At 41.3% G+C, this 15,175-nt stretch overlaps 1 protein-coding gene across 1 annotated transcript in view; it reads left to right on the top strand.

Moving 5' to 3' along the window:
* The window catches only part of Ntrk3 (neurotrophic receptor tyrosine kinase 3), a 357,015-nt gene that overhangs the window by 296,675 nt on the left and 45,165 nt on the right, over window positions 1-15,175 (top strand). Inside the window, exons 14-15 of the mRNA XM_051206601.1 lie at window positions 8,048-8,220; window positions 11,033-11,276. Coding sequence (XP_051062558.1) covers window positions 8,048-8,220; window positions 11,033-11,276 — 417 coding nt within the window. The remainder of the gene's footprint in view (window positions 1-8,047; window positions 8,221-11,032; window positions 11,277-15,175) is intronic.

Genomic DNA, 15,175 nt, shown 5'->3' with positions numbered 1-15,175 from the left:
TGGTTGAGGGCACCACCTGGCATGGGCATCAGAGGGAGAGCTTGGATACAAATCTCGAATCCTTCCCTGATCAGCTGCATGACCTTGGAAGGAACTTAAGGTGGGCTTTAGTTTTCCACTCTGAGTAGCAATATCTCCTCAAAAATGTTGATGACCGAATAAATACTCAATACAGAGCAGCAATTGTCTTTAATAACTGCATTTATTCCTGATGTTGACAACACTGATATTTTTAGGCACATCATGCACAACCCATGGAGCTTTTATTTACTATGAAGTGTGCCAATTTTTTTTTTCTTTAGAGGACCAGAGACCAAATCTAAATATTTAAGTGATGAGGCTGTGTTCTGTTACATCTCTCAACCCTGCTTGTGCAGTAAGAAAGCAGCACAGATATCACATGAACTAGCTTGAGTGGCTGTTTTCCAAGACAGCTATTTTACATAAACAGGCATAGAGAGCGGATCTCTGGTTTTTTTTTTCAGTTATTATTTTTTCATTTTACATACTAAACCCAGTTCCCCTTCCCTCCCTTTCTTTTTCCCCCCACTTTACCCCTTCCCTACCCCTGCCATCCACTCCTCAGAGGGGTAAGGCCTTCCTTGGGGAGTCAACAAAGTCTAGCATACCAAGTTGAGGCAGGACCAAGCCATCCTGCGTTTAAGGCTGGGCAAGTTATCTCACCATAGGGAATGGGCTCCAAAAAGCCACCTTATGTACCTGGGATAGGTCCTGGTCCCACTGTGAGCCCCCCCACACACAACAAATCAAGCCACATAGCTGTTACCCACATTCAGAGGACCCAGTTTGGTCCCATGCAGGTTCCCCAGCTGCCAGTCCATAGTCTGTGAGCTCCCACTAGCTCAGATCAGTGGTCTCTGTGGTTTTCCCCATCATGCTCTTGATCCTCCTTGTTCCTCGTCCTCTCTTCAACTGAACTCCAAGAGTTCAGCCAAGTGCTTGGCTCTGGGTCACTGCATCTGCTTCCAACATTTACTGTATGAAGGTTCTATGATGACAGGGTAGACACTAATCTGATTAGGTGAGTTCAGGCACTATTGATAGGAGTCTTAATGGGGGTCATCCTTTTGGATTCCTGGAAATTTCTCTAGCATCACATTTCTCCCTAACCCCATAATGGCTCCCTCTGTCAACGTATCTCTTTCATTGCTCTGCCCATGTCCCTTCCCCAACTTGTCCTTCTCAGTCCCCATGTTCCCATCCCCCTGTTCTGAAAATAAGTACCTACAATATTACTCCACAGAGGGCAATTGATTATTGTTACTGTATGTTCTAGGGAATAACTTGAGTGTCTTGAACAAGGCTGTGGAAAAGTTTCTGATTTTGTCCTTAACCTTTGTGTGTGCCCTGCTCTGTTATGTTTAATGAGTGGAATGACACTCATCTACTAGCTGTACCATTGTCTATCTGGGAAACAGCAAATGAACTGCCTTGGGAATTTTACACAGGAGATAAAATAGTGACTGAGACTCATTGGTCTCAGTCAGGTCTGTGGAGTCTAGCAGAGAGAGGCACTTGCCAGAATGCATGAGGCAAAAACAATGTGTTTCTGGTTGCATCCTTTCAAAGGGTCTCCTTCTCCACAAGAGTCTGGAAGGCTCAAGAGTGCTCTGGAATTTGACACCATTTGTCAAGCTATGGAACCGCCTAGCCCAGCCTGCAGCCCTCAGAGAGTCTTGTGTTCTCCAAGACCACCCAGAAGTTCTCTGCTCTCAGTACTTTCTGTGTTCTGAGACTTTTGCAGGCCTTCCTCTTGACTCTTCTGATATTGATGCAGGCCAGTTCTGTACTTCTGGAGGACACTGGCAAGCATAGACCAGGATTAGGTTTCCTCAAAACTGGGTGTGCGATTTCAGTCTGTTGCTCCTAGGCATACAGGGGGACAACTTCTCACAAACAGCAAATATCTTAAGACAGGGCCATTTGTGCTAGCACAGGCCTGTAATCCCAGTACTCAAGAGGCTGATTTAGTAGGCATTAGGATAGATAGATAGATAGATAGATAGATAGACAGACAGACAGACAGACAGACCAACAGATAGATACATAAGCAAATATTTGCTCATCATCTAGCCATGCAACATGCTACAGAGAAATGACTGTCTTCTTGGTTATCATATAATTGACAGGAAGCTATAGCTCACTGCTGCCACTCTCTATCTTAAGAGAGAATTGAATCACATTTAATAGCCTAGGGAAAGGTTGAATTCTAAACTCAAAATCAGATGTCAGGGATATATGTAATACAATTCATAGTTTAAAACTGGTGACATCACTTTTGAATAGTCATTTACTACCCAGTCCAATTACACAGCATTGGCACCCAAGCAAACTTCTTGCTTGGCACATAGGAGACACTTTCCTATTTTATATATGTGCATACATATACACACAATATACAAATATATATACATATACATAAATGTAATATTCTCTCTCTGTAGTTCTGTGTTCTATCCCTAGTGATCCTTAATGTTCTTCTAGTACACAATCCCTGACATGCACATATACTGATCATACACTTTATTTGCGTGTCTGTGTGTCATGTGTGTGCACAATACCTGAATGTGTGGGAGTCAGAGGATAGCTTTTGGGAGTTGATTCTCTTTTTCTACCACATGAGTCCAGGGGACTCAACATGAATCTTCAGGCTTGGTGACAAATGCTATTTCCCTCTGAGCCATCCTGCTGGCTTATATATACTATCATTTTCATAAGAAGCAATTATTTCTTCATTTTCTTGGAAAATGTCCTTATTCAAAATAAATATGGGCCTGGTCTGCAAGAATTAAGGTTCTTGTTTTGACAGTTTTCACAACTTGGACTTAACATGCTATTTCTTTGAATATATCTGAGCCTCGGTATTTGGATTTCTCTGGGATTTGAGGCTTGTTTTGATCTGTGTGGAGTGCTCAGAACTTCAGTTATAGTGATTCAAATTGGAGCAAGAACAGAAAGCATTTATGAAACATTCTGAGGACAGACTCTCAGGAATTTTGGGAGGAGGGGGTTAATGAATTTTTGTCATTTCAAATTTTAACACAGGATGCCTCAACTTCAGTACTATTGGCAGAGTGGGATAATTCAATGTTGGTAAGAGCTCTTGATTTCCTTGTGTAGTGTTTAGCAGAGTATTTTGGTGTCTGTCCAGTAGATGCCAGCTCTTCTTGTAACAAACAATAGTGCCTCTAACATTGCCCAGTGCTCCTAGTAGAGCATGGAGAGCACACTCAGCATTAGTTAACACACCTTCAGTAAAATGTAGTGATCTCAAAGATACTCAGGTAACTGAGCCAAGATGGGAGTAGGAGAGGTGATCTTCCCCAGAAAAGAGCATGTCCATTGGTCATCCAGAGCCAATTGACCAGCCCTAAAATCATACAGACAGTAACATTGTATGAACTCAACAGGCTGTATTTGGAAATATGTATTATGCACACATATACACACACGCACATATGCACATAATAACAGTTAATGAAAAAAGAGGGCAGGATTTGAAGGGGAGTGAGTAAGAGTGTACAGGAAAGTTTGGAGGGAGGAAAGAGATGGAAGAAAGGTTGTAATTAGACTGCAATCTTAAAAATAAATGAGAGGAAAAACAAACAAACCCTACCAAAAGCAGTGATCTTAAAAATTGTGGCAGTGTTTACAAAATACTCCACTATTATGTTTAGAATTGAGTTGCATTTTGTTTTAGATACTATTTGCAATAGTCTTGTTGACATTATCAGGCAACCACAGGACATGTGGTAAATTATTGGTAGAGCTAAACCTTAATTCCTCATGGTCTTGCTGCCACTCCTCCTTCCATAATTAAGAGGGGCTTTTAAAATCTCAGCATTTTACTGTTTTCTAAATGTTTCAGATGATTTTTCTTCCACTACTAACTGTTTTAAGTTATTTACCTTTAGGACATCCTTGCAAAGTATTCATCTTGGGGTCTGGGAAACTGCCTGTTCCCCACTCATATTTGTGTTTTGATGATGGTTCATTACATTAAGTAATCATGTGATCAAATTTAACATTCATGAATCTATTTGTTGATAGTCATAGTCAATACCTAGAGTAAACTCCTTTTGGAGACATAAGCATCTCTGTAAGTGACAAGAGTTGAGGGTTCAAGGTCCCATGGCACCAGTCAGCGTGTTTTGCAGAGTTGATGGACAGTACCAGGACAACTGCCTAATTATATTTCTACATCTCTGTAGGAAGTATTTATGACCAAAAGAACATCAAGTGGAAAGGTCTTGATGTAGATAAAGGCTTAAAGGTATGGAAAGGTCAGTGATTGGATCAATAAATGAGGGAGACATGGAGCTGGGGAGAGGAAGTGAAATGAGATGGGTCCAGATGACATCTTCATTCCATGACTGTTATAAAGTTGGGATTTCATGCTGAAGACAATGGGAAATGATGACATATGAGAAAGGTGCATCTGTTTATGTGGCGACCACCCCCTTTTTATCCCGTCACTCTGTGCATCTCAACAAGGGAAATGTCAACAGATTTAGACAAACTAAAATAAAACAATTTACACAATTAAATTGTATGTGTATGCATGTGGGTATATGCTTGAACACCCAAGAGTGTGGATATTCCAGTGTGCATGATGAAGTAGGTTCCAAGATGATAATGAAATCTCAAGGACAATGTTCCATGAAGTATCTTCTTCATAGCAGATAAAAAGCAAATGGAAGGCAGCAGTTGACCAACATGAAGATGTCAGTTGTCTGGGAAGGGTTTGGGCTGCTGAGCACATCTGTTTCTACCCAATCCTAGTGTACAGCCCAGCTGAAATACTTGCTTAGGGTTGGAGTTCTCATAGGAACTGGTGCATGCCAAGGTCAAGACCAAAAGGGAAATATCCTCTACATTTTGAAGGAAAAAGAAGGCAAGGAATTAGTTTCCAGTTCTCATTGCCTGTGTATACTATACAAAGTGCCCAGCCAGGAATGTCCTCAATTTCAGGCTCCATAGAAAGACCCTCTTCTCTATGCCAAAAGTTGGTGGCTATGATAAGCATCAACTCTGTTCTATGCCATTTCGTGGTGACCCATTTTACAGTTGCTGAGCAACCAAGGATGTATTGGATATAGAATTCCATGAGCAGGGCCAGAGAGCCTTTGGCCCAAATTCACTCCCCATTATTCTCCTGTCATCTCTGTTCCAATTGCATTCATCCATGGGGACTGTGACCACTGACAGCTCTGACCCCCAGTTGCTACACCCCTCACTCTGACGGTTACATAGGAACTTCAGGTTTGACCCACCAGCTGGAAAAACCAGCTGGGAAGAGGGAAAGGGTATGGAAACCCTGGAGACAGCAGCTGCTTTGTACTCCTTCTCCCAGGAGGAACTCTGTCTGCTTATATCTCAGGGTGCCAGCCTGAGGGACAGACCCTGACTGCTACTGCCCAAAGGCTGAGAACAGAAATATCCCATGGCTGCCACTGATGTCAGAGCTGTGGGAGAGAATGATTTAAAGAGATGGAGAGAGGCCATTTGGCTGGCCCCAAATCTGATCTACTTTTCTCTCCCATAAATCCAGTGTTCACATAAATCCTCATACTCTCCCAGCTCACCCATGCTGGGTTCCTCTTGTTTTTTTCCCCCTTCTTCCTCATGAAAATAAATGATTCAGTCATCTCATGCCCATGTTTTACCTCTTGTAGCTCAAGGCTGTGGCAGAGAGGTGGGTCATGAGAGAAGGTTATTTTCTCCATGACATTTTGGCTGGCAAGCCTTTGTTCTGGTATCAGGTGGCCATTACAGATACTCCTATATTCATAGGTATCTCCCAGAGCTGAAGCAATCATCACATCAAATTATAGGTGTTGGGAGCAGGGGCTGTAGCTCAGTTGGCAGGAGTCTTGCCTAGCATGCACAACACCTTGGATTCAACCCTCAGAAGTGCATAAAACCAAATGTGGTGGAACATGGTTGTAATCTTAGGACTTTGGAGGTTGAAGTAGGGATTCAGGGTCATTGGCTATGTAACATAAAAATCTATCAAAAAATGAATTAGGTCTGCTAAATTATAATTTGGTCTAGTAAACGTGACTTTCAATATTTTTGTCAAATTGAAAACTTTTTTGGTGAATTCTTTTAAATTTTCCAAACAAGGGAAGGTGATGCTGGTTGAAGTTGGAGTGGGGCTTCAGGCAAGAAGGCCACACTTGTTTTGTTGACCCTGGAGGCATTGCTAATGAAGTCTGGGGTATTGTGAATCTCAACAAAGGATCATGCTTGGGCCCACTATGCTGCCCATCATTTAGACAGTTATGAATGTGGTCTGGTTCTCACACAGACTCAGCCTTAGTTTCTCCAGCTATAGAAATGTGCAGCAGGGAACTAAAGTGATGCATAGCCTTTCCATGCTAAGTACCCATCATCCCTAACGTGTAGTGGTTACTGAGAAGTTGGAGAGGCATATTTGGTACATCCTTTGGGGGTTCATGCCACTGCAGTTTGAGAATTCAAAACAATTGGCAGACTTCAACCTTTGGAGCCTCATCAGATGGAGGAAGATCTCTGGCTAGGGAGGCCTTGCAAAACTTTCATTGCAGACCATTTTTTTCTGAATTACAAGAAAAGGCCAAACATCTAGCCAAGAGAGTGCAAGCCAGTCTCTAGTCACTTTAGAGTCTCAGTGACCTGAGATCAGCTGTGGTTTTATCCTTACTTCTTGATTACTAAGTGGCCATTACTTGGTACATCTTCCTTATGACCTTAAGGCAATTACAGGAGGTTCAGAAATGTGTGGGCATACCTTCATAGGTTTCTCTTCTCTTCTAGCATAGAGCTTTCCCTTGAACAGACCATCCTTCATCTTGGACAACATCACCCATCCTCACAATGGCTGTTCTAGATTTTTTTTTTTGTATGTGTGGTTTTGATAATAATCATGGTGATGAGAAACAATGAGTGCAGGAAATGCTTTACTTCATTTTCCATCATGGAAGGCAGGGCAAGAACTTAACTAAGGAAGCAGCTTAAAGTAGATACCATGGAGAATGCTACTCACTGGCTTGCTCCTAAGCTCATATGTGTATTTTCCTTATAAGACCAGATACCCAGGGATGGTACTACCCACAGTGGTCTGGATCTTCTGACATCAATCAATAATTAATAAAATGCCACACAGACACACCACAGGCCAATATGATGGATGCAATCCCTCACTTGAGATCCCCCTCTTCCTGGGGGTGTCAAGTTGACAACTGACATGAACTATCACAGTTGTGCTCTGTTCACTGTCTCTTGTATGCACTAGCCATGTTTGGTTTTGGAATCACATTCCCTTTGTGATACTGAAAACCCCACCTTGGTGTTATATGCACTTTTTGCTGAATTCATCTTCATGGAATAACAAATGGTGAGGTCTGTACTTCTCTCTTGGTAGGGTGCTCCCCCCCATTGGCTCACTACCTCCTCCTGTGCTGACACTTGGTAGCTGCTAGCCTTGTCCTTTGTGCATAAAGGCTTCCATCTGTCATCTACAGACCTATCTTTCCCCTAGAACTTCCGCTAAATCTTTGGTTGGAGAACATAGTGACAAACCAAGTGCTTATTCTCCTCTGTCAATATAGTCTTTCACCATTAAAAGGACTCCAAAGGATGACATCATGACATTACCTGACTTCTGGAATGTGAAGTGATTTACAAAGATAAAGCAACTGGAGTGATGCTGTTTAATTTTACTGTATTATTGTTTATAAAGGGAGATATATGAAAAGGGTCTTCCATCTCACAGCTTTGTCCCCTGTCATTCATACTGCAGGAAGCTTGTGGATGGACAATAAGCTTAGGTTGAAGTCACTGGCCAGAGCTTAGGATGTGGGCTCTCCTTTGTCAGGAATCAAAACTGCTGAATGAAAAAGAGCTTCAGTGGTGTGCTTTGCCTTTATGTTTTAAAATAGATCATATTCATTGTGGGCCCAAAAGGATGTGGTAGCAGGTTTCACCAGCTGGAGAAGACATCTCTCTGTAACTTGGTTGCTAAAAACTGATGTCTGCTTCTCAGGCCCTGAAGGATCCCACCTTGGCTGCCAGGAAGGATTTCCAGAGGGAGGCTGAGCTGCTCACTAACCTGCAGCATGAACATATCGTCAAGTTCTATGGGGTGTGCGGTGATGGAGACCCACTCATCATGGTCTTTGAATACATGAAGCATGGGGACCTTAACAAGTTCCTCAGGTAATCAAGAATAAACATTTGCCCACTTCAGTCCCATTGAGCTTTGGGGGGTTTCTCTGTGGTCAGAAGTCATACTTGCCACTGTGAACTCAAGCCTGAGATTAACAAATGGAAAGCATTGTACTTCTTTTCCTTCTTCCTTCTTCCATCTTATCTATCATCCATCTATCTATCCATCCATATCTATCTATCTATCTATCTATCTATCTCTTCTGTCTCTATTTATATCTATCGTTTATCTTTATCCATCTATCAATCTCTATCTAGATATCTACCTACATATATATATATATATATATATATATTCTATCTCCGTATGTATGTATGTATCTATCTATCATCTATCAATCAATTTATCATTTATCTATCTATCTATCATCTCTACTATATCTCTCTAATCTATTGATCTATCCATCCATCTATCTATGTTCTGGGATATAGCCTGTGAAGATCTCAGGTTGAGACTCACAGCCCTGGTTTTAGGGTTACCTGTTCTCTTACCCCAATGTGGCTAATAGCTTACGTATCTCACCCAGTGAGATTAGTGTGTTATAGCCTTAACCCAGCCTAGAGACTTTTTTTATGATGAATGTGAAGTTATCAAATTATAAACTCATTAGAAAGCAGAGGTAAATTGATAAAGAAAGGGCATTTTGTATTCAGGTAAATTCTACTTGTCAGCATTCAGACTTTGAGAAAGGAAAGGGAAGAGTCAGACTTGGCAAGAGTCTTTAGATTTCTTATGAGTCATATTTCCAAATAACTTCCCTGGAGATACTGAGAAAACTCACTGGATTCTCCAAATCTCTGGAACTTGAATTCATAATGAAGTTGATTCCTGGAAAACTCAGTCCTTAACATAAGAGAGATGGGAGTTTACCTTAATTATAAATGGATCAAGTTATGACTGCTTCATGGAGTTGTTGCTAGAAGTATTGCATGGCAATGTGCATTTTGTATACAGCAATGTACTGAACAATGTACTGTAAAAGTAATCACTACTATTATTGCATTATAAAAGCTATGAATCAAGAGCATCTAGGTGATGCCTATCTCAGTATGCAGAATCTCCCTCACCTTGTACTTCCACTCCTCTGCCCTATTTTACATTGTAGTACATCTTCCAGAGATACAGCTGACTCTCCAGTCCCAAGTGCAACCAGAAGAGCTCCCAGCTCCCGTGCATCTCTTTATACCAAGGAAAACTGATGAATACAAAGCAGAGGAGAGAGAAAGTGGGAGAAGCAAGAGTAAAGACTAGGGCAGGAGAAATACAAAGTAATAAGAAAAGAAAACACAAAACAAAAAATATTTTCTTACATTGTGACTGAATACTTGACAAGAGGCCACTTAAGGACAGGGGGGTTGATTTTGACTCACCGTCTGAAGGGATGCAGTTCATCACAGTGGAAGACATGGTGCTGGCATGTGAGGTCATATCATATCTGTACTCAGGAGTAAGAGAGTTTGGACCAGAAGGAGTTTGGATTATTAACTGTAGGATACCCCCACATTAGTAACCTACCTTCTCTACCAAGGGTTTGCTTCTCAAGGGTTCCTCGCCTCCTAGCAAAGCTCCATCAGTAGAGATCAAATATTCAGACACATGAGTCTCTGGAATCATTTTATATTTGAGCCATAGCAAATACACATGGCAAGAAACTGTGTCTTGACCCCAAGGATCATTTCTGCCTGTTAGCATGTTTCCTGGTTGACAGAGTTTGGGACTGGTGAGAATATGTCCTGGTATACTGGAGTGTACCTGATGCATCCTTGGCTAGCTGATGCAGCTATTTTGCTAAGGACGGAGGGGGCTAAAGCTCATGCAAGATTATAAATGGAATGTGTTCCTATTTAATGGTGCCTTTCAGTAGAAATTGGAGAAGCAGTAAAGCAGGCTGGGGCCTCAATGTACACCAGGGCTCATCGGTCCTTCACTTCATAAATAAGGGCCCCAGGGTGTGGTTATGGCTCATTGGGCTTTCTTCAGGAAAGAGTGAACACTAAAAGTGACCGATCCAATAGGGCAGGGTGTTATCATAACCCAGGCAGGCTTGAATTTAGCATGGAGTGGAGTATTGGACTCCCAAGGAGTCAGAAGGTTTCTTCACTCTGTCTTGCTTTTGGTGTTGTGGATTAGTTAGGCCTGTGGAGCAAGCCTTATATCACTTACAGCTGGGGGCTATGGACTGCCTGTCAGGTCCATGGGCACTAGGAGCTTGTCAGAATGCAAATGAAGGAACACTGCATAACCAATCAGAACCTCAAGGGGCGAGCTCTTAAGATCTCTTTAAAAATCCTTCTTGATACCCCTTTTGGCAGCTTCTACAGGACTCTCCCTCATAGTCATAGATAATAATTTGCAATTTGTCTCTGAAATATCTAGGACTTTGGTTTAGCCTTCTAATCATTTTGTGTCTCAACATAAAAAAAAAAATCAGGGTAGGAAGATTAAATGTATGTATTGAAAGCTATCAGAAAAGTGCTTGTCATATACACATAATAAGGGTCAGTGATTATTTTATTAATTATTCTAATCACACCTGGGAAGAACCTAGGTGGTAGTTAGTGAAAGAGAAGGTTTGTTCCCTGTTCTGTGTGAGTACATCTGTGTTATCTTGGTGGGGATCTTGTAGTTACTCTCATAACCATGCTCACTTGGTATAATTTGGGTAGATAGAAACAGTCACAGGTAGCCTGGGAAGGGGATTTCCTTCATTTATGCATGACATTCCAGTACACTGAAAACCACCAAGACTTTGCCTTTGATCTGTTGAGTTCTCTCTGCTCCATTTCTCCTCCCCCCTTTCAGGGCCCATGGGCCAGATGCGATGATCCTCGTAGATGGACAGCCACGCCAGGCCAAAGGGGAGCTAGGGCTCTCTCAGATGCTCCACATCGCCAGTCAGATAGCCTCGGGCATGGTATACCTGGCCTCCCAGCACTTCGTGCACCGGGACCTGGCCACCAGGAATTGCTTGGTTGGAGCCAACCTACTGGTGAAGATTGGTGATTTCGGCATGTCCAGGGACGTCTACAGTACTGATTACTACAGGGTAAGGAGACTTTCCCAGTTGCAGGACTCAGTTGCTGAGCTAGTTCCTTGCTTACATGTCTGTCATTGTCCATTAACCCTGTCACTATGGTGCACATGTATGCACACACATGCTCACATATGCACTCAACAGTTATCTTTCTGCCACTCCTACATCTTGGCATATCAGCTTATTATCATGGCAGGCCATTCCTCCTTCCTCTTTGACATTAGGCTGGACTCTGTCTATACATTGCAGTAACCTGAACATTATGTTCTTACTGAATTACTCTTCATTCTTTATGAAAACAGAGTTGAATGTCTATAGCTGTATGTTCAAATGCACACTCAGACAGTCTAACTTGGTGCTATGTCAATATTCCAACCTATCCCCTGCTCTAGTCTAACTCACAACATGTTTTATTCTCTGAAATTATCTCATAATTATGTGAGAGTAATGTCGTTTCCAAAGGTAGATCTTTCTGGAAAGTGGAACCTGAAGTAAACTAGAAGTTTACATTGTTAACTTTGTTAGTTAGTTTGTTAGTACATTGCTAAACATAATCCCACTGGCTTTGAGAAAATAAGAAAATAAAGCATATTGTCAATTTCTGGCTATGGGAAAAGCATGACCCTAGAAAAAAGCTGATTGTGAGGAAGTTTCATTTGCATATAGTTATGTTTCTCTTACTACAAGATCTTATTTTCATTTGTGAGGAATCTTCTCATCACGGAATATTGAGTTTTTCTATATTATTATGATTATAGCAAGGTTAAAGGTGAGTGGCCATGAATGTCACTTTTCCTAGAAAAAGAAACCTGGGTACAACTTGATGCCTGCAGATGGGGTCATGTCTGCAAATTGATTGGGACATACCTCCTTCTGCAATAAGGAAGATTTATGTTGCCCATAGTGGTAACTCACATATAATCTCCAGAGTTGGGAGGTTGAAACAGGTGGATGTAGAGTTAAAGACCCATCTACACAGAGATACCTTGTCTCAGGAAAAAAAAAGAAGAAATGTTTAAATATAAAAGACTTATTTTAAGCATTTTGACTAAGGAAGAAGTTTAGATTTGTGTTAGACAGGATAATATTGTAGAGCAGAGAAAGTCCTCATCTGTGACACTTGAATAAAATACCAGAAACCATGAAGCTTATGGTAATGCAAGAAAAGATCTCAAATTTCCAGAGGCTCAGGTAGCTTCCATGTCTGGGGAAGGCTAGCTCTATAGTTCATAAATGGTCTTCTTGTTGTATTTTCCTATGGTAGAAAAGGCAAAGGGTGTCCCTAAGATCCCTTCTGTGAGATCACTAAATCTAATGAAGACTAATGATCTAATGACCTCTAAAAAATTCTACTTACAGCCTTGCTCCTAATATCATTACCTGCCCATTTTTCTTCTATGAACCAAATGTTTGTTTTAGCTTGGGGGCTAAGGAAACATAAACAGTCAGTTCATATCAGGAGAATAAACAATAAACATCAATTGTCTAGTCATGTTAGGAAACAGATGATCACATTGTGAAGTATGGTGATCATGTTGCCTGAGCTTTGTAAACCAGGAAGCTGTAATTTGGGGGTAACAAGCACATATATACTTGTTAGATTTACTTGGATGCTCCTGGTGACTTTTTGATGCATGATTGATCACTCAGGTATGGATACTGATTACCCAAGGAACTTCAGTTTAGTAACAGTATAGAAGAAAGTACAATGTTTTAAAAATGCCCTTTATGCCTGCAGGGTGTCTTACATGGTTCAACCAAAAGGATGGCAAATGATGTGCTATAATGAGCACATAGGAGACAAAAATAAATCAAAGCTGGAGAAAGCAAAGGGTCCCCAGCAGACCTACCTACCTACCCACCCTACCAAGTATCTCCAGATACAGGAAAAGAGCATGGTGTAGCCTAGACAGAGGTTGATGGTCCAGAGATGACCTATTGGGATGTGCCATAGCATAGTCATCAGCATCTGGACCCTTCTCCCCACCAGGCACATACAAAGCAGGTTACTAAGCAGATGCATGGGTCACAGAACCTAGTTGAAGTCATTTAATTGCTTTCCAATCTATACAATAGTGTTTTCTGTCTTGCCTGGCTAAATTCAGATCTACAGTGGTGCTGATGAAAGTTTTCTGTTTGTTCTGTTCAGGGAAGATTATTTAATTATAATTTGTCGGTCTCCATGGACTCTACCAGGTCTTTGGAAACTATATCAGACCAGAATATAGGAGCTGAGCTTTGAAACTGGCTTCTTGGGTTGCATTTAGTATTTCTTCTTTGGTTTAAAGGTTAAAAAAATATTAAAAAAAAAGAGCATTATCCAAATGATATGCTTCAAGTCTTGCTTTAATAGTCATTAGCTTTACTCTTACTCCTGGCAAAGTATCAAGGAGTAAACCCATTTCATTTCTTTGGGGGTCAGGACAGATTTAAGGAAATGAGGTCAATGGGAATTGTCTACATTCCAGGTATCTTGAATTCTCTCTTCATGAACCCCAAGCCAGGCTGTTAGTTGAGGCTAGATGACTTGGAAATGTGTGTCTTTGGTTCCAAAGAAGTATGAAATAGGTTTGAGGAAGGATAGCTTTGAGTGAAAGTTCAGGGTTGCTGGTGTGTAAATCTCCAGTGGCAACGCTCAAAAATCAGATTGGCTCATCTCCTGATAATTTTGTTTACTCCCAATGCCTTGATATATGCTTTCACTCCCCCCACCCTAAATATTTTGAAAAATGAAAGACAGGAATATGTATGCCTAAGGTCACAAAAATGTCCCTAAATTCTTAAACCCTTTAGAAGACATTGGTGTTACTAAAGAATTCTTGGATTTGGAGCTAATGTCAGCTGTGTTCACTCTCTATTGTTTAGCTACCATCAGCACCATGTGCTCACTGCCTCTGTTCAATTTTGTTATTTTGAAAATTAAGACAAAAATATTTACTCAGTGGAGGTATGTTTACGTTAAGCAAGTTAGTTTGTGAAGAGCCTGTAATGCAATACTTACTAGACAAACTATTGCTTTTACTGTCTCCTCAGCACTCCTCACACCCAAAGTAAGAACGCTGTGGAGATAGTCTCATTCCCAGATGGGATGCTTGGATCAGAAAGAGGAACTCCTGACCACTGGAAAATAAACTAGGCTCATAGAGCTGCCCCCAGGGAGTAGGATTAAGACAATCACCTTAAGGAAAATTCCTTCCCAAGGTTTCAGCTTCCATAGAAATCATGGGTCATTGGCATTGCCCTTCTTCTGGCCAGCATTTATATGATCTTGCTTCCAAATCATAGAGCTATGTCTATGTCTGAGAGATTTATGTAAGACTTTCTTGTTCAGTATACACTGGCTAAGGCCCCAAGGAATGTGGTGATTTATCAGATAGACAGAACACCAGGAAGGATGCTCTCAGTAACTAGGGTCAAATGTGTGCTGCTCTACTATCCTTGATTACTAGGACTGAGAACTTGCTTACTACTCAACTTGCTTGCCAACAGAGATAAACACAGATAATTTGTGTGTGTGTGTATGTGTGTGTTTGTGTGTGTGTGTGTGTGTGCCTGTGAGCTAGTGCTCAAGTGTTCAAGTGCTCATTCACGGGCATGTCTGTGTGAATGTATGAGTCTGCCAGCCTGGGCTGGCTTGTTCTGTGAAAATTCTAGAGGGTACACAGAAGGTCAGGAGAAGAGGCAAAGATAAGGGCCTTCTTATTTTTTCTTTTCATTTTTAATTTCTTAAAACAAGGAGACGCCATCTGGCTCATACATAAGTTGTATGCAAATGATTTACAAAGGTGAACTGCCAAATTTCCTGTTACACATTTAGATTGATAAAACAAACATGCCTGCATCAAAGCAGTGGAGCAATTTCTTTTCTTCTTACAACGGACTGGATGGCAGCCACCTTTTCCTCCAGTGGC

This window comes from Phodopus roborovskii, unplaced genomic scaffold (genome assembly GCF_943737965.1).
Source record: "Phodopus roborovskii unplaced genomic scaffold, PHOROB, whole genome shotgun sequence".
Lineage (NCBI taxonomy): Eukaryota > Metazoa > Chordata > Mammalia > Rodentia > Cricetidae > Phodopus > Phodopus roborovskii.
The sequence above is the reverse complement of the archived record's forward strand: the minus strand, read 5'-3'. Positions and strand labels throughout refer to the sequence as shown.